This window comes from Oryctolagus cuniculus, chromosome 3 (genome assembly GCF_051225735.1).
Source record: "Oryctolagus cuniculus isolate XC-2025 breed Fujian yellow rabbit chromosome 3, ASM5122573v1, whole genome shotgun sequence".
NCBI lineage: Eukaryota > Metazoa > Chordata > Mammalia > Lagomorpha > Leporidae > Oryctolagus > Oryctolagus cuniculus.
Window position 1 is genome coordinate 2,310,266 of NC_142869.1, and position 18,374 is coordinate 2,328,639.

At 56.1% G+C, this 18,374-nt stretch overlaps 1 protein-coding gene across 6 annotated transcripts in view; it reads left to right on the forward strand.

Moving 5' to 3' along the window:
* The window catches only part of ILKAP (ILK associated serine/threonine phosphatase), a 35,874-nt gene extending 18,239 nt beyond the window's left edge, over positions 1-17,635 (forward strand). For all 6 annotated transcript variants that reach the window (XM_051838240.3, XM_070069965.2, XM_089328819.1 and 3 more), the window contains 7 exons: positions 813-919; positions 1,639-1,732; positions 1,954-2,041; positions 2,982-3,103; positions 15,601-15,720; positions 17,151-17,232; positions 17,386-17,635. In XM_051838240.3, the coding sequence (XP_051694200.1) occupies positions 813-919; positions 1,639-1,732; positions 1,954-2,041; positions 2,982-3,103; positions 15,601-15,720; positions 17,151-17,232; positions 17,386-17,526 (754 nt within the window). In that variant the 3' untranslated portion in view covers positions 17,527-17,635. The remainder of the gene's footprint in view (positions 1-812; positions 920-1,638; positions 1,733-1,953; positions 2,042-2,981; positions 3,104-15,600; positions 15,721-17,150; positions 17,233-17,385) is intronic.
* Positions 17,636-18,374: the final 739 nt, after the last annotated feature.

The window sequence follows — 18,374 nt, forward strand, 5'->3', positions numbered from 1 at the left end:
AACACTGCACCACACCTAGCAGTGCCAGTGCACTTCGGAAAGTGAGAGTTTATTTTGGGGCCAATAATTCTTTTTTTCATAATACATGAAGAATTGGGAAAATTCTAATGTTTTCAGTTTTTGGAGGGGACACCCAAGTAAACCCATACATTTAGTTCCATTTTTTTCTGCCATCTTTGTGAAGTTCGTTGTACTAAGCTGAAAGTAACAGTTATTGGTTATAAACTGCACAGTGTATTCCCTCATGGCTCACGATGGCCCCAAATTGCAAAGCAGAATCAGAAAGTTTGGAAGAAGACAATATAGAGTAAATGTCACTTCTCATTGGCACTTTTGTTCTTTTTTTCTTGAAACTGACGCCTTTCGTTCCATATATGTGGGTTTTGGCGAAACTTGCAAGGGGAACAGTAATAGGACTGGTAAGATAGGCTTTCAGAAACAGCTATTAGTCCCAAGTTTATTTGAATAATAATTTTGGCATCTCCCCCTGTTCTTATATTATTTACTGTCTTGGGTTAATAGCTGTTTATTTGTTTAAATATTAAATGTTTAAACTAAATCTTACTTAAAATAGGGAAAAGTTCTGTATGTCAACTTCATTGTCAGTAAAATGCAAGTTAGCAGCTTGTATTTTGAAATCTGGATGTTTTAATGTTTAATTTAAAATACTGTGAAGGTCACCGGAGCGTGTCTCAGCACCGAGGCCTTCTCCCGTGTGCGTGCGTGACGCCCTCCTGCTGGGCCCCGGTTCGGGCGCGGTCTAAGTGCTGAAGGGCAGCGTGATCTTCGCTGACTCTGAATCCGTTTTCTAGCACTCGGGTTTCCTATTTTGCTGTTTTTGATGGACACGGAGGAATTCGAGCCTCAAAGTTCGCTGCACAGAATCTCCATCAGAACTTAATCAGGAAGTTCCCTAAAGGTGAGACTGAGGACCAGGTCAGCCAAGAGTCGGCCTGGGGTCGGCCGCTGGGTGGCCGGGTCAGCCAGATGTGTAGTTCTGTGCTTGTCCAGGAACCCTTGATGCCACCTACAAGACCCTGGGCTGAGAGGAGTGGGTTCTGAGGCTCCTGAATGTGTGGCAACTGTGTGGGTGTGACCTAGGGTAGCACTTCTTTTATTTATTTATTTGAAAGAATTGTAGAGAGTGAGGGAAAGACAGAGAAACAGAGAGCTTTTCCACCTGCTGGCTCATTCCCCAGGTGGCTGCAACAGCCAGGCTGAACCAGGAGGTCTTCCGGGTGTCCCATGAGGGTAGCGGGGACCCAAACACCTGGGCCATCCTCCATGCTTTCCCAGGCATTAGCTGAACCGAAAGTGGAGCAGTCGGGACACAAACCAGCACCCATGTGGGAAGCCTGCGTCGCAGGTAGAGGCTGTACCGCTGTGCCATTTCACAGGCCCCTAAGATAGCATTTCTTGTGTCACGTGGATCGTGGGCATGGTACTTGGGCATCTAAGAAAACCAGGTTCGAATGGCATTGTCTTGTAGATGAGGAAACAGAGGTTGGTCTTACTCATGCTTAGGAGTCAGCTGATTGGCAAAGAGAGAGAAAGGGGCTGACAGTGTGTGTGTGTGGGGGTGCTTCTCCTGCTCCTCCCTCCCTGAGAGCTGGTTGTCTTCCACCCCCACCCAAACAGGAGACGTGATCAGTGTGGAGAAGACCGTGAAGAGGTGCCTCCTGGACACATTTAAGCACACTGATGAAGAGTTCCTGAAACAAGCTTCGAGCCAGTGAGTAGAGCGCGGGGTGGGGGGCTCGCCAGGTGTGCTGAGATGGCTGACACGGTGCTCGCTGCTGAAGGATGCCCGCACCGCTGAGCTCCTACAGCCCTCACAGCCTAAAACGGGGAGGAAGCGGTGTCTGGGAGGCAGTCTGTCTGCGCCTTCAGCCCTGGAGATCAGCCTTCAGGGGTCTGCCTGTCTGTGACTGTGTTCCTGATGTGTTCCCCCAGGAAGCCTGCCTGGAAGGACGGGTCCACTGCCACGTGTGTCCTCGCCGTGGACAACATCCTTTACATCGCTAACCTTGGAGACAGCCGGGTGAGTGGGTGACAGCGTGTTCCCTGGGGACCTCAGCAGGTGCTGAACACGCTCTGGCTGTAGCTCTGCCGAGGGTGCTGGCGCACAGTGACTTCTGCGCTCTGGGAGGACCGCCTCCCCTCCGGCAGCCCACCTCCTTTCCTGTCTCTGTCTTCCCTGCCATGGCGTCCTGTGGGTCAGAATTCAGTGAGCACGCAAGCAGCTTAACTGTTTAACTGCGTTTCTCTGGCAGTAATGCGTGAGCACTGGTAACCCTGCCTCGCAAAAGCAGTGTGCTTTCAGCTTGAAAGCTGTGCCTAGGAAAGGACTAGGTGAGGTGCTGGTCTTCCACAGGGCCGAGGGCCAGGGCCAGACGGTTGTGTCCCATGGTGTGACACTCTGGACAGCCGGCCCAGCCCTCGCCTCTCCGTGTCACTGTGTCACGGCCAGCCTCCCTGCCGCCTCAGGCGCCGGAGCAGGGTGACTCTGCCCACCCAGGCTTTAGAATCAGACTCGGGTTTCGGCCCTGACTCTGCGGTGTGACTCACGTCCCGGCCTCAGCGTCCTCTGAAACAAACGGTGAACCCGGAGGGGATGGGGACTCACACGGGTACTGCCGTGGAGGGCCGCACGGAAAACATGCAGCCAGGCCGTGTCTCTGGAGGACGCAAGGCGAGGAGAAGCCTGGCACGCGCTGAGTGCTTCCCTTGCCTGTCTCAGGCTGAGTGACTTACTGTGGCCGTCCAGCCCGTGTGTCCAGTGTGGGCCAGCGTTCAGACCTAAACCAGGTCTTCGCCCCACCCTGTGACACTACTTTGCTATTTCATATTTCTCTGATGCGTGATCCCCAGAACTTATGTTCCGAGCTGAATATGAAGCACTGTTAAATTTGTCTTCAGCTGGTAACTTTGGGTGCTGGCTCCTTCATTCCCTAAGAGTGTTGTAATCTGCACCTCCCCAGGCAATCCTGTGTCGTTACAATGAGGAGAGTCAGAAACACGCAGCCTTAAGCCTCAGCAAAGAGCATAACCCCACCCAGTATGAAGAACGGATGAGAATACAGAAGGCTGGAGGGAATGTCAGGTAACCCTGGGCTGAGGGCAGTGGCGCTACGGCGTGGACGTGGCCCTCGGCGCAGTGGGCTGTGCTGGACGGCATGGTGCGCTGAGACTGCACCTGACGCTTAACACTGGTGTGTGGGTGGGTGAGCACCACAGGACAGAAACGTGCCTCCCTAACTGCCAACGGACCGTCCCGTTCAAGTTCACGTTCACCATTTGCATCATTTTCTCTGTGCCTAGGAAGTTCTTAAATACTGTCACTTGTCACACTGAGTCAGTCTTGGGTGAATTTTCCAAAGAGGAAATCTGAAGTGGTGGAGATAGGCGTTTGGAGTCCCCAGGAGTGGCGCAGAGGGCACGTCTCACCTGGCTCTGTCTTCAGCAGTTCCATTGGTCCCCTCTTTCTAGTCTTGGAAGCCTGTGGTTCTGCTTTGGTCTGTCGTCTGCCGTCTCTAAGAGGAAGAAAGGGTTGGTCTTCTCCATGCTGGAGGGCACTTGCAGTTCAAGGACGTCATGCTATGAATGTGGCTGGACAAGTTTTCTGGTTTGCTGTGCAGCTGGGCCATCAGGGTCCTATGTTCTGCTGGAGATGAGACAGAAGTCTTCTCAGTGAGGCTGCCCGGATCTGCGTCTCCCCACAGCCCCTCTGTGTGCTTGTCTGGGGAGGTCTGTGTCACCACTCCAGGCCGAGTGCGGCCGTGGTGCAGGGAGCCTTCTGGAGGGTGGCTGAGCACCAGGAGTAGGGAGAGGGGGTTTCGGTCCCCGTCACTGCAGTTGACGTGAGTAGTGCTGAACTGGGCCTGCTGTCAGTCACGGGCAGTGCTGTTTGCTGCATTTTTTTTAAAGGAGAGGGATCTGTAGTTTTTCTTTTTTCTTTTTTTAAGATTTATTTATTTATTTGAAAGAGTTAGAAAGGCAGAGAGAGAGATAAAGAGATCCTTTATCCATATTGCACTCCCCAACTGTCCGTAACGGCTGGAGCTGTGCCAGTCGAGAGCCAGGAGCTTCCTCCAGGTCTCCCACATGGGTGCAGGACCCAAGGCCGTGGGCCATCTTCCCCTGCTTTCCCAGGCCACAGCAGAGAGCTGGATCGGAAGTGGAGCAGCCGGAATGTGAACCGGCGCCCATATGGGATGCCGTCGCTACAGATGGCGGCTTTACCTGCTGCACCACAGCGCCGACCCCTTGCTGCACTGTGACCGTGACTGCTGTAGAAGTAACTGCCTGGGGGTGTGACCTGATAGGAGTGCATCACTCCTTCTGCCCTAAAGCTGCAAGATTCTGCTGTTGCCAGATTCCTCAAAAGGAGTTTGATGTGGGCAGTTCTGTGGCTGCAGGGAAGGCCAGTTGCCTTGCAGTTCCTTTGCTCTCCTCACTCCCCATGTAATCTGGAAGGGTGTCAGATGGCCTGGGACAGTGCGGGCCTGGGTGCACCCTTCGTTTCAGAGATGGGTGTGGATCGCGGTCCCTGAGTAGCAGAGCCTGCTGTGACCTGCTCCCTGCTGCCCTAGTAATGAGATTTTCAAACATAAAGAAAAACCTTAGAACTGTAGAACAAACATTTTCGTACCCACCACCCAGATTCTGCATCCCACAGCTTACTTAGGGTGTGTGTGTCAGGCTGCAGTTTGAAAGGTGGTAGCAGATGTGATGACGTGACACCCTAAATACAAGGGTAAGGACAGACAACGTGATCAGTGACCACGCTGTCACCCGAGACTGAACTGTTTCCCTAGGTTACATTAGGTTGTCGCCATCCTGCCTGACACCCTAGGTTAGGCTGTCGACTACCTGTCTGATACCCTAGGTTAGGCTGTCGCCATCCTGTCCATGTGCCTATCTCCCCACCTGTCCAGACCGTCTTTGTTCCCAGTCACCCTCAGGCAGCACCCAGCCTGGGGCTCCGTTTCTTGCTAGACTTTGCGCGTGTTGGCCTCGGCCAGCAGTGGTGGAGTCTCTCCAGTTGTGAATTTGTTTCTTCATGGTGCCATTTTTCAGTTGTTTCTTGTACACTGGAAGCTAGATGTAAAGCCTTCTGTAGATTAAGAGTAAATGTTTTCAGTAGAAGTTTTATGGGAGATGCTATATACTTTTTATATATATATAAGATTGATTTATTTGAGAGGTAGAATTACAGACAGGGAGGAACAGAGAGAAAGGTCTTCCATCCGCTGGTTCACTCCCCAGATGGTCACAACGGAACCAGGAGGCTCCACCAGGTCTCCTACATGGGTGCAGGAGCCCAGGCATGTGGGCCATCCTCCACTGCTTTCCCAGGCCACAGCAGAGAGCTGGATGGAAGAGGAGCGACCAGGACTAGGACCAGCACCTGTATGGGATGCTGGCGCCACTGACAGAGCTTAGCCCACTACCTCACAGTGCCCGCCCTGACGCTGTACACTTGAGATCCCAGCTTGCGTAGGTGCAGGTGACATCACCATTGGGCGCAAGAGTCCCAGCACATGGGTGCTTCGTGTCTCCCTGTGCGAGAGTAGGTCATGTGGGAGTGCATTGTTCCCATTCGTGGTCCTTGCTTCATTAGGGATGACGAAGGTGGGTTTTCATGTTCTTCTCCCTCCCTGATAGGGGAAAACACAGTACTTCTGAAAAAGCAGGGTAAGTGTTTAATTCTTTCATTGAGCTGTAGTTTGCAAAGTAAAATGTCCTGTGTTGTGGAGACCAGAGTTTGCCCTTAACCTCTGTTTCTCCCTTTGTTTCCTTCCCCTGAGAGTCACTGTGGACTAGTGGACTCATGTACTCAGTATGCTGAGCTCTTTTTTTTTTTTTTAAACATTTATTTTTTATTTATTTAAAAGGAAAAAGTTACAGAGACAAGGAGGAGGAGGAAGAGAGAGATTGATTTTTTTTCATCCCTGATTCACTCTCCAAATGGCCACAATGGCCAGAGCTGTGCCGATCCAAAGCCAGGAGTCAGGAGCTTCTTCCGGGTCTCCAATGTCCCTGCTGGGGTCCAAGCACATGGGCCATCTTTTATTGCTTTCTCAGGCACATTAGCAGGGAGCTGGATCAGAAGTGGAGCAGCTGGATCTTGAACTGGTGCCCATATGGGATGCTGGCATTGCAGGTAGAGGCGTAACTTGCTACACCACAGCGCTGGCCCCACATGGCTGATTCCGATCACAGCATTGTGTTGTTTTCTGCTGCCCACGTTATCCAAGATGTGGCCAGTGGAAGCTTCTTCAGGCTAGTCCAGTGTCCTTTTCATATGTTAGGGTTATTGTGTGTGTGTGTGTGTGTATTTGTTTATATGACAGGCAGAGAGAGCATTGTCATTTGCTGGTTCATTTTCAAAATGCCTGCATTGGCTGGGGTGCTGAAGCCGGCAGCCAGGAGTGCAATGCAGGTCTCCCATGTGGATGGCAGGAACCCAACTACGTGATCACCTGCTATCTCCCAGGGCACGCATTAGCAGGAAGCTGCAGTCAGGAGCCAAACCTGAGTATCAACCCAAAGTACCCTGATGTAGAAAGTCTCAACTGCTAGACCAAGTGCCTGTCCCTTGGGTCAATGTTTAATAACCAGAATCTGCGTGCTGGGGTTGCTCATTTCAACTGGAGTATCATTAATTCTGTGCCTATTTAGTGACAGATGGCACTTGGAAACACATTTTAAATTGCATGCTTTGGGGCCGGCGCTGTGGTGCAGTAGGTTAATCCTCCACCTGTGATGCCAGCATCCCATATGGGCGCTGGTTCTAGTCCCGGCTCCTCCATTTCCAATCCAGCTCTCTGCTGTGGCCTGGGAAAGCTGTGGAGGATGGCCCAGGTCCTTGGGCCCCTGCACCCGCATGGGAAACTGGGAAGAAGCTCCTGGCTCCTGGCTTTGGACTGGCTAAGCTCCAGTCATTGCACCCATTTAGAGAGTGAACCAGTGGAGGGAAAATCTTTCTCTGTCTCTCCCTCTCACTGTCTGTAACTTTACCTCTCAAATAAATCAATGTTTTTAAAAACTGCATGCTCAGCTGGCTATTTCTTTTCCTTTAAAAAAAATTATTTATGATTTGAAAGGCAGAGAGAGAGGGTTCACTCCCTAAATGCTTGTAACGGCCAGAACTGGGCCAGGCCAAAGCCAGGAGCAAAGCACTCAGTCCAGGCCTCCCACTGGATGGTGAGGATCTGACTGACGTGAGCCGGCACCTGCTGCCTCCCAGAGTGTGTGGTAGCAGGAAGCTGGGATGGGAAACCTCGCCAGGGCTGGAACCCAGACACTGAGATTGGGTGTCCCTAATGGCAGCTTCATCACTGTACCGAACACCCTCCCCAGACGGCTGTCTTACTTAGAATTAACTTTATAGGCCTTTCTCAGAGCTTCTCTGATTTAGTATTTTTGGCTCTTTTATGCTAAAAATCTTGGTTCCTGATAATGTTAGTATATTTGTCAAAATGGTGTAAAAATCACAGTATCAAAATTACCACTGTTAACGATTTGAAACGTTCCTTCCTGTTCTCTTGCCCTTGGAATATGTGTCAGGGGCGGGTGTTTGGTGCAGCAGGTAGCACCCTGCCAGGGATGCCCACATCCCACATCGGAGTGCCTGGGTCCGAGTCCCTACTCTGCTTCCAGTCCAGCTCCCTGCTGATGGACGCCCTGGGAGGCAGTAAGTGATGGCTCAGTACTTTAGTGCCTGCCCCCAACGTGGGGGACCTGGATTGAGTTCTGGGCTCCCAGCTTTGGCTACGTCCAGCCCCAGTGTTGTGGGCATTTGAGGACCAGACCAGTGGGTGGAAAATGTCTGTCTGTTTCTGTTTCTCTCTCTATCTCTGCTCCTTTCAAATAAAATGAAAATAAATTGAAAACAAGTTTTTGAAAGATGTGCTGTCAGTATTGTGTGCAAAGGTTAAGTAATCATTTTCATCGTTTGGTTATTATGATCATTATTATAATTGTTTATATATTAGGGCTTTTTCTCCTTTATCAGTGACATGGAGAAATTGGAACCCCTGCGCATTACTAACGGGACTGTAAAATGGGGCAGCTGCCGTGGAAAAAGTGTGGCGATTCCTCGGCATCTAACACAGGATCATCACACGGGGAGGGCCGTCCGCCTGACGGTCTAGGCGCGGGTTAAGAGGCCCGAGTCCCACGTCAGAGTTCTGGGTTCAGTTCCTGGCGCTCCAGTTTCCTGCCACTGCACACCCTGGGGGCACAGTGTGGGCTTGAGTAGATGGGACCTGGGTTGAGGTCCTGCCCTTGGCTGTGGTCCCAGCCAGTCCCCCACCCCCAGCCCAGCCCAGCCCAGCCCTGCCCTAGGTGTTGTGGGCATCTGGGGAGTGAATCAGTGGGTTGGAGCTCACTCTCTTTAATTATCATTTTGTCCTAGAAATTCCATTTCTGGCTGTGTACCCCAAAGAACTGAAAGCAGGGACTAGAAAAGATGATTTTTATAATCCACACTCACAGCAGCCTGTTTGTAGCAGGCAGAAGGGAGAAACAACCGAGTGTCCATTGACTGATGAGTGCGTGAGCAGAGTGAGGTCTGTCCACACGGCAGGAGCTCATTCAGCTCTCCAGAGCCATGCGGACACGTGGTGCAATGTGGATGAGCTCTGAGGACGCCATGCTGGGCAGTCAAATCAGCGAGTCCGAAATAAAAACACCGCATGATTCCACTGCATTGATGTCCCTCGAGGAGTCAGTGTGTAATGGGGACAGAAAGTCAGTGTTTAGTGGGTGCGGGGAAGGGGACGGGGAGTCGGTGTGTAATGGGGACAGAATGTGGGGTGGGGGTGTGCAGAGTCGGTGTGTGATGGGGACAGAACGTGGGGTGGGGGTGTGCAGAGTCAGTGTGTAATGGGGACAGAACATGGGGTGGGAGTGCGGGGAAGGGGAGCAGGGAGTCAGTGTTTAATGGGGACAGAACACGGGGTGGGGGTGCGGGGGAAGGGGATGGGGAGTCAGTGTTTAATGGGGACAGAACGTGGGGTGGGAGTGCGGGGGGAGAGGAGTGGGGAGTCGGTGTGTAATGGGGACAGAACGTGGGGTGGGGGTGTGCAGAGTCGGGGTGCGATGGGGACAGAACGTGGGGTGGGGGTGCGGGGGGAGAGGAGTGGGGAGTCGGTGTGTAATGGGGACAGAACGTGGGGTGGGGGTGTGCAGAGTCGGGGTGCGATGGGGACAGAACGTGGGGTGGGGGTGCGGGGAGTCAGTGTTTCATGGGGACATTTGGAATCTGGGAAGATGAGAGGTTGTGGAGATGGCGGCGGTTGCACAGCGGTGTGAGCGCACTCTGCCACTGAACTCTGCACTTACAGAGAAGTAAGATGGAGAGTTGTGGGTTCCTTGTATCGCCGTGTAAAGATGAAGTGCACTTCAGAACGTAGGTCACAGCCTGAGCTGAGTAAGCAGACGTAGATCCCCTGCTTTCTGCTGTCCCCATTTACCCCACTTCCTGGTCTTTTTCTCCGAGGGTCCCCCACCCCCGCCCCAAACAAGCAGATCTACCTGTGTGTTCTCGTTTTCCCTGCCTTGCTACACTGGTTGCTGCCTGTGGCACTGCAGTGCTGAATTCCTCTGGGAAGGTGAGGGTCAGGAAGGCTGCAGACAGCGTTTAGATTTGAACCTCAGATGAGGGTACTTGGGATGTTTGCTGAAGTAGAATGACAAGATCATTTTATTTGAGTGCAAGAAAAGTTTGAAGCCCTTGCAAGACCATGCATGAGGGGTCTTCAGAAAGTTCATCTCAAGTGCACATTGTGAAAAACTGCGTGGAGCTAGTAAGATTTTGCACCAAAATAAGCTTAGCTTTTAATTGCGTTTTTCTACATTTTGAAGGACCCTGGTATGTCAGTGGTGTATGCCTAGAATTTGGTCAAATCACAAGACTCACAGCTAAAAGAAACAGCCTGGGAATCATCCCTGTGGGTCCTCTGTAGCACCCTCATATTAACACTGGGGTTGGGGTTCCAGCCCCAGCCCCGCCCAGATGGTCTCCTCAGCAAGACCATGAGGGCCTGCTTTTTACTCACTGCTGGAGGAGTAAGTCTTCTGGCTTTTCTTAGCAGCCAGATGAAGTCACAAGATCTGATTGTGAAGAAAGAATGGTAACAGATATGGGGATAATAGCTAAGACCTGAGATGATGATTGGCAGGTGACAACAGAAGAGAAGTGAAGTGGCGCAGGAGGCCCATCCTGATGAGGCTGATTACCAGGACAGGAAGACTGGCCTGGTAGCTGGGACTTCAGAAGCCACTCCTGGGGCGGGTGATGGGCACAGCAGTGTAGAAGCGCCTTGGGGCACCCACATTCCTTATTGGGGTGCCTGGATTTGACTCCCAGCTCCACTTCTGATTCCAGCTCTCTGCTCCTGTGCACCCTGGAAGGCTCAAGTGGCTGATTCCTGCCACCCACATGGAGGTTCAGATTCCGTTCTCCACTCAGGGCCGTGGCCTGGCCTGGCCCTGATGTTGCAGGCATTAGGGGGGTGAACCAGCAGATGGAAGATCTGTGTGTCTCTTTGATCTTCAAATTAATGAAAATTAAGATTAAATGTCTATAAAGGCCAGTGCCGCGGCTCACTTGGCTAATCCTCTGCCTGCGGTGCCAGCACCCTGGGTTCTAGTCCTGGTCAGGGCACCGGTTCTGTCCCGGTTGCTCCTCTTCCAGTCCAGCTCTCTGCTGTGGCCCAGGAGGGCAGTGGAGGATGGCCCAGGTGCTTGGGCCCTGCACCCGCATGGGAGACCAGGAGGAAGCACCTGGCTCCTGGCTTCGGATCGGCGCAGCACCGGCTGTAGCGGCCATTTGAGGGGTGAACCAACGGAAGGAAGACCTTTCTCTGTCTCTCTCTGTCTAACTCTGCCTGTCAAAAAAAAAAGTCTATAAAAGCCACTCCAAGGGGCTGGCTTTGCGGTACAGTGAATTACAACACAGCCTGCAATGCCAGCATCCCACACCGAAGCACCTGTGAGTCCTGGCTGCTCCGGCTCCCCCCGGCTCCCTGCAGGTGCACTTGGGAAGTAGTGGAAGACAGCCCACGTGGTGGGTGGAGTTCCAGGTTCCTGGCTTTGGCATGAGAGTGAACTAGCAGATGGAAGATCTCCCTCTCCGTCACTCAGATAAAAAAAACTTTAATTAAAAAAAAGCCACTTCCTACAAAGAATTGTGATTCTGGGAGAGGAACTCTGCAGGTAGGGAAGGAGAATAAATTCCCAACAATCTGTTGGGAAGAGGCTGCTCCGAGGCATACAGACGTCTGCTGTGTCTGGGGCGCAGACTTTGTTAGAAGTGGAGCACATGCCGGAAAGAGTGCTAGCACACATGCTGGCACACGCTGGGAAGGTCCAGCACACATGTTAGCACATGCTGGGAAGGTCTAGCACACATGCTGGCACACGCTGGGCAGGTCTAGCACACATGTTAGCACATGCCGGAAAGAGTGCTAGCACACATGCTAGGACACGCTGGGAAGGTCCAGCACACATGTTAGCACATGCTGGGAAGGTCTAGCACACATGCTGGCACACGCTGGGAAGGTCTAGCACACATGCTGGCACACGCTGGGAAGGTCTAGCACACATGTTAGCACACGCTGGGAAGGTCTAGTACACGTTAGCACACGCTGGGAAGGTCTAGCACACATGCTGGCACACGCTGGGCAGGTCCAGCACACATGTTAGCACATGCTGGGAAGGTCTAGCACACATGCTGGCACACGCTGGGAAGGTCTAGCACACATGCTGGCACACGCTGGGCAGGTCTAGCACACATGCTGGCACACGCTGGGAAGGTCTAGCACACATGCTGGCACACGCTGGGCAGGTCTAGCACACATGCTGGCACACGCTAGAAAGTTCTAGAAAAGCAGATGGAGCAGCTGGGGCCGCTGGGGCCGAGGAGCAAGCCTGGTCTGTAGTTGTCCTTTTGCATTTTCACTGAAATTGACCCGATGCAGGGGTGACGCCGTGCAGGGCTGGAGCTAGGGCCCTGCTTTGCTGCTGTTGCGCTGGATGGCATTTGCGTGTTCACGTCCTGGATCACACGCTGCCATGGATGCAGGCAAGGCACGCGGCCATGTCCGAACACAGGCATTTCCGAAATGGATGGGCTTCCCAGGGCCGTGGTTCTGCCCACTGCTGACTTCCTCGGGGAGTGGGCCCTACCCCTGCTGTTACTCTGACTTCCTCGGGGAGTGGGCCCTGCCTCTGCTGTTACTCTGACTGCTCAGGGAGTGGGCCCTGCCTCTGCTGTTACTCTGACTTCCTCGGGGAGTGGGCCCTACCCCAGCTGTTACTCTGCTCGGGGAGTGGGCCCTGCCTCTGCTGTTACTCTGACTGCTCGGGGAGTGGGCCCTGCCTCTGCCGGTACTCTGACTTCCTCGGGGAGTGGGCCCTACCCCTGCTGTTACTCTGACTGCTCAGGGAGTGGGCCCTGCCTCTGCTGTTACTCTGACTGCTCAGGGAGTGGGCCCTACCCCTGCCGTTACTCTGACTGCTCGGGGAGTGGGCCCTACCCCTGCTGTTACTCTGACTGCTCAGGGAGTGGGCCCTGCCTCTGCTGTTACTCTGACTGCTCGGGGAGTGAGTCCTTCCTCTGCTGTTACTCTGACTTCCTCGGGGAGTGGGCCCTGCCCCTGCTGTTACTCTGACTTCCTCGGGGAGTGGGCCCTGCCTCTGCCGGTACTCTGACTTCCTCGGGGAGTGGGCCCTACCCCTGCTGTTACTCTGACTGCTCAGGGAGTGGGCCCTGCCCCTGCTGTTACTCTGACTTCCTCGGGGAGTGGGCCCTGCCCCTGCTGTTACTCTGACTGCTCAGGGAGTGGGCCCTGCCTCTGCTGTTACTCTGACTGCTCGGGGAGTGGGCCCTGCCTCTGCTGTTACTCTGACTTCCTCGGGGAGTGGGCCCTGCCTCTGCTGTTACTCTGACTTGCTCAGTGGGCCCTGCCCCTGCTGTTACTCTGACTGCTCAGGGAGTGGGCCCTGCCTCTGCTGTTACTCTGACTGCTCGGGGAGTGGGCCCTGCCTCTGCTGTTACTCTGACTTCCTCGGGGAGTGGGCCCTGCCTCTGCTGTTACTCTGACTTGCTCAGTGGGCCCTGCCTCTGCTGTTACTCTGACTTCCTCGGGGAGTGGGCCCTGCCTCTGCTGTTACTCTGACTTCCTCGGGGAGTGGGCCCTGCCTCTGCTGTTACTCTGACTGCTCAGGGAGTGGGCCCTGCCTCTGCTGTTACTCTGACTGCTCGGGGAGTGGGCCCTGCCTCTGCTGTTACTCTGACTTCCTCTGGGAGTGGGCCCTGCCTCTGCTGTTACTCTGACTTGTTCAGTGGGCCCTGCCTCTGCTGTTACTCTGGCTTGCTCGGGGAGTGGGCCCTGCCTCTGCTGTTACTCTGACTGCTCGGGGAGTGGGCCCTGCCTCTGCTGTTACTCTGACTTCCTCGAGGAGTGGGCCCTGCCCCTGCTGTTACTCTGACTTGCTCAGTGGGCCCTGCCTCTGCTGTTACTCTGACTTCCTCGGGGAGTGGGCCCTGCCTCTGCTGTTACTCTGACTTCCTCGGGGAGTGGGCCCTACCCCTGCTGTTACTCTGACTGCTCAGGGAGTGGGCCCTGCCTCTGCTGTTACTCTGACTGCTCGGGGAGTGGGCCCTGCCTCTGCTGTTACTCTGACTGCTCGGGGAGTGGGCCCTGCCTCTGCTGTTACTCTGACTGCTCGGGGAGTGGGCCCTGCCTCTGCTGTTACTCTGACTGCTCGGGGAGTGGGCCCTGCCTCTGCCGTTACTCTGACTTCCTCGGGGAGTGGGCCCTGCCTCTGCTGTTACTCTGACTGCTCGGGGAGTGGGCCCTGCCTCTGCCGTTACTCTGACTTCCTCGGGGAGTGGGCCCTGCCTCTGCTGTTACTCTGACTGCTCGGGGAGTGGGCCCTGCCCCTGTTGTTACTCTGACTTCCTCGGGGAGTGGGCCCTGCCTCTGCTGTTACTCTGACTGCTCGGGGAGTGGGCCCTGCCTCTGCTGTTACTCTGACTTCCTCGGGGAGTGGGCCCTGCCCCTGCTGTTACTCTGACTTCCTCGGGGAGTGGGCCCTGCCTCTGCTGTTACTCTGACTGCTCGGGGAGTGGGCCCTACCCCTGGTGTTACTCTGGCTTGCTCAGGGAGTGGGCCCTACCCCTGCTGTTACTCTGACTTGCTCAGTGGGCCCTACCCCTGCTGTTACTCTGACTGCTCAGGGAGTGGGGCCTGCCTCGTGCTGGAACAGGGCTCAGTGTTCGGGGATGCGGGCGGGCGCAGGTTGTCCTCGCTCGGCCTAGTGAGTTCTGTGTCTCCCACGCTCACCTGTGCTGTGCCGGAGCTGCTGGTGGTAACTCAATCTTCTGGGACCTGCCAGTGCTGAGGGGCCGTGACGGGCACGGGCAGGCTGCCTAGAGCTGAGCAGGCCCATCGCTCGTCAGTCCTCAGCTTTGTCCCTGTGTGCCTCGTGCGCCCTCTGGCTGTTTAGTACTTTGTGTGCCACCGCACTGCTGATTTTCAGCGGCCGGCAGAACTGCAGCTGACCGGGCACAGGTGCGGTTCCGCCTCCAGGCCAGCAGCCCAGGCCCAGGTGTGGCTCCTGCCTTGGCGTCTGTCACACCGTCTGCAGAGCTCACGGGTTAGCAGTTCCGCACCTCCACACACATGCGCTCTCACACCTCTCTCCTGGGTTTACAGATGAGGGGCCGAGGGCAGGGCAGGGCAGGCCAGGGCAGTACGTGCTGGCCGGGGCTGAGCCATCGTGGGCACAGTAGGCTCCTCCCGGTGTTAGGACTGCCGTAGTGTCTCTCGCCACCTCCCCCCCGTCCCCCCTCTAATGCTGTGTGCAGTGCTGCCGTTCATGTGCACACTGAATCAGCCTGCAGCTGCCCAGAAGGACGTGTGCTTTGCAGTCTAGGAGTAGCCATTTTGGTGTGTTCCCAAATCCAGTTAGACTGAAGTGCAAAACATCCCTGGTTCCAGCTGTTCGTTTTTTTCTTTCTTCATTTAGAAAAACAGAGAAATGGAGAAACAGAGATTGATCTTACATTTACTGGCTCATTGCACAAACGGCTGCAACAGCCAGGTGTGGGCTGAGCTGGAGCCAGGAGCCAGGAACTCGGTCCTGGTCTCCCACGTAGCGGCAGGGGCCACCCTCCACCTTCTCAGGCACGTTAACAGGAAGCTGGATCAGAAGCGGGCAGCCAGAGTGTGAACCAGCACCCTGACATGGGACGCCAGCGCCGCAAGTGGCGACGTAGCCCCCGCACGACGCCGCCACGTCCCAGCGGTTCTTAATCCTGGCTGCCTGCTGGAGCCACTAGAGGCGCTTTAGACAGAAACCTCGCGCCGGCCCTCTGTCCGCCTTGGGTTGGCCTGCTGCTGCGGCAGGCGAGCTGCTGCCAGAGCGGTCGGACTGGGCGCTCCTCCTCCCGCGGGTGCAGTGACGAGCCCGCTGACGTGGGGTCCCAGCCCACGTCTGTGACTCCCGGCTAGTGCTCTGGCGAGGTCGTGTGCCCGGGACCCGCGATCCATCACATGGACTCTGACACTTCTCCCGTTTTAGGGATGGGCGTGTCCTGGGCGTGCTAGAGGTGTCTCGTTCCATTGGCGACGGGCAGTACAAGCGCTGTGGGGTCACGTCTGTGCCAGATATCAGGCGCTGCCAACTGACGCCCAATGACAGGTAAGCATGCTGCCCTACACAGGAGTGCGTGTGCGTGGTGTGTCTGTGACCTTGAGCCCCTGCTGGGGGGGTGTGTGTGTGGGTGGGTGTGGAGAGGACGGCCATGTCTCGGGCACTGGGGAGCAGAGAGCAATAGAAGAATACAGTGCCCTCTGGTGAGGCCCACAGTGGTGGGGTCGCCCGGGGGATGGGCGGGGCAGTCAGGTTGGTCCTGTATAGGAGTGTGGGGTGCTCGGGGAATATGGGGTGCTCGGGGAATGTGGGGGGGTTGTCCCTGCTGTAGAAGGGAGCTGGGCTTCCCGGCACAGAGGGGACCACACTGAGCAGACAGGTGGCAGGGTGAAAGCCGGGCCAGGCGCGCACCAGGAAGCAGTTCCAGGGGCTTGGAGGACGGGGAGGTGGGACACGGTGGCAGGGCACTGTGGGGACTCCTGGTTCCAAGCTGAAGTTGGAACAAGCTCATGACTTGTGGTTTCCAGGCAGAACTAAGAGAGGTTGAGAGAGGCCGACCCCGCAGTCGGGGTCCTGTGTCCCGCGTGTCTGAGACGGGGACAGTGCAGCCCGGCAGGCTCAGGCCTGGGCCGCGAGGCCAGGGAGACCTGTGGAGATGTTGTCCGCCGTAAGGCGCAGGAGCACCCTGCAGGGCGGCTCAGGAAACCGCACTCGGGCTGACTGATGGAGGGGTGAGGGCAGCGGTGACGCTGCCACCGTGGGGGTCTCCCCAGGCTGCGGGGGAGCAGAGTGCCCTCTCCTTTGTCCCCCACCTGCCTGCAGCGTGCCGCACTCCTGCCTTCCCGAAGGCTGGCGCGCGTTTCCCGCAGGACAGCTGTCTGCCCAGCACCCCGGGTTTGTCCACGTGCCTTCGCAGGGCCACGGGACTCGTTCAGGGTCTGTCAGGGCAGCAGCAGGGGAGGGCTCTGCTGGCATCGGCCCCACAAGACCGTGTGCCGAGTGAGTGCTGGCTGGACGGACGCCCCCAGGACGTGGGCGCTGTGGGAGGGGAGAAAGGGCCAGCTGACCCAGAGCCGTTCCGAGCGGCAGGCTGGGCGCAGGCGGTGGTCTGCTCTGGGTCTCGGGCCCGCACACAGCGCCCCCGCGCCCCCTCAGCCCTGCGCCTCTGGGAGGTGACAGCAGGCAGGTGGTGCCGCCAGGTCAGTGAACGAAACCCACGCCGCGTCTTCAGTCAGTGATTTCTCAAGGGAGTGGGACCTCGCGGCCCCTGATGGTGGAGGAAGGCGGGTGAAGGGAAGCGCGCTCCCGGTTTTCATGTAAAACAGCCTGCCTTCTAAAATCTTAGCCCTGAGTAATTGGAAAATACTTGTCTTACTTCCGTCTGAGAATTGGACAGATGCTTATTCTGCTCCACCTCTAGGCCATCTGGTCTTTGCAGAGCTTCTGCTAATGCCTCCTCTCTCATCCTGGCGCCGCAGGTTCATCTTGCTGGCCTGTGACGGGCTCTTCAAGGTCTTCACTCCGGAAGAAGCCGTGAACTTCATCTTGTCCTGCCTTGAGGTAGGCGGTCTCAACCACACCTTCTGTCAAGTTCTGAGACCCGGGTCCTGGAGGGGGCAGCCGCGGGCTGTTTCAGTGGGACCTGTGCCCAGGGCTGTCTGTCCCTCGGCCACGGTGCCACAGGAGGTGACAGGCCCCTTTCCCGCCTGGCAGGACGAGAAGATACAGAGCCGGGAAGGCAGGCCCGCCGTGGACGTCCGCTACGAAGCTGCCTGCAACAGGCTGGCCAGCAAGGCGGTGCAGCGCGGCTCCGCCGACAACGTCACCGTGATGGTGGTGCGGATAGGGCAGTGACCGCCGCGCGGCCGGGAGCGCGTGTTCCTCTCGTGTTGTGCACATTGTGTTCTGTGTACTCCTGTGGGGCGCCCATGGTTGTAAATAAAGGCTGCTTTCTTTCTTTTTCCTTCCCTAGTCCTCTGAATCCTCTGCCTGTGCTTTGAGGAGCGTGGACCTTCCGAGGTTGGATGTGTCTGCCTCCGAGTCCGCTCTGGCCTTGCATCGTGATGGCGGGGCGCCTTGGGCGGGGCGCGCGCTGCTGCGGGCCTGTGTGCCGTGGACGGAGCCGGCCTGTGCTTCCGCAGCCCTCTGACGAGCCACAGAAAGGAGGCCAGGGTGACGTCGCCCGGGACGAGGCTGCACCTCACCCAGGGTTTTGGGGACCGTGTACCTCCCTTCCGTCTTCACACGCACACTGTTGGAGACGTCACACGACAGGGCCCGGGCCGGCCAGCAGACCCACAACAGCTAACAGCACGCACCTCCGTGTATTCTAAGTCCACGGGAAACGGTGCAGTGTGTGTGCAGGGCTCGGGTGATAGGGTCAGCTGTCGGATCCGGGCCCTGGCTGGGAGGCAGGCGCCTCCTGGGCCGAGTGTCGGCTGCCAGCCAGGAGGCCGCCAAAGTCCCACTTCCTGCTTTGGGGGTGTGCGGCAGCTGGCTTCCTGCCGCAGGGAGGGTGTTCACAGGGGCCCTTCTGGGGATGGTGCCCACAGGAACGCACGGCCGGCCTGCTGGGGAGACGCCTCCGAACGCCTCTGGCATTCCTGCTGTCGCCTTCTCAGTGAAGCAGCCCCTAGGTCCTTCTGCATGACTGCCTGAGGATGATGTAAGATTCTCAAAACTTGCCTTCACGGAATCCGTTT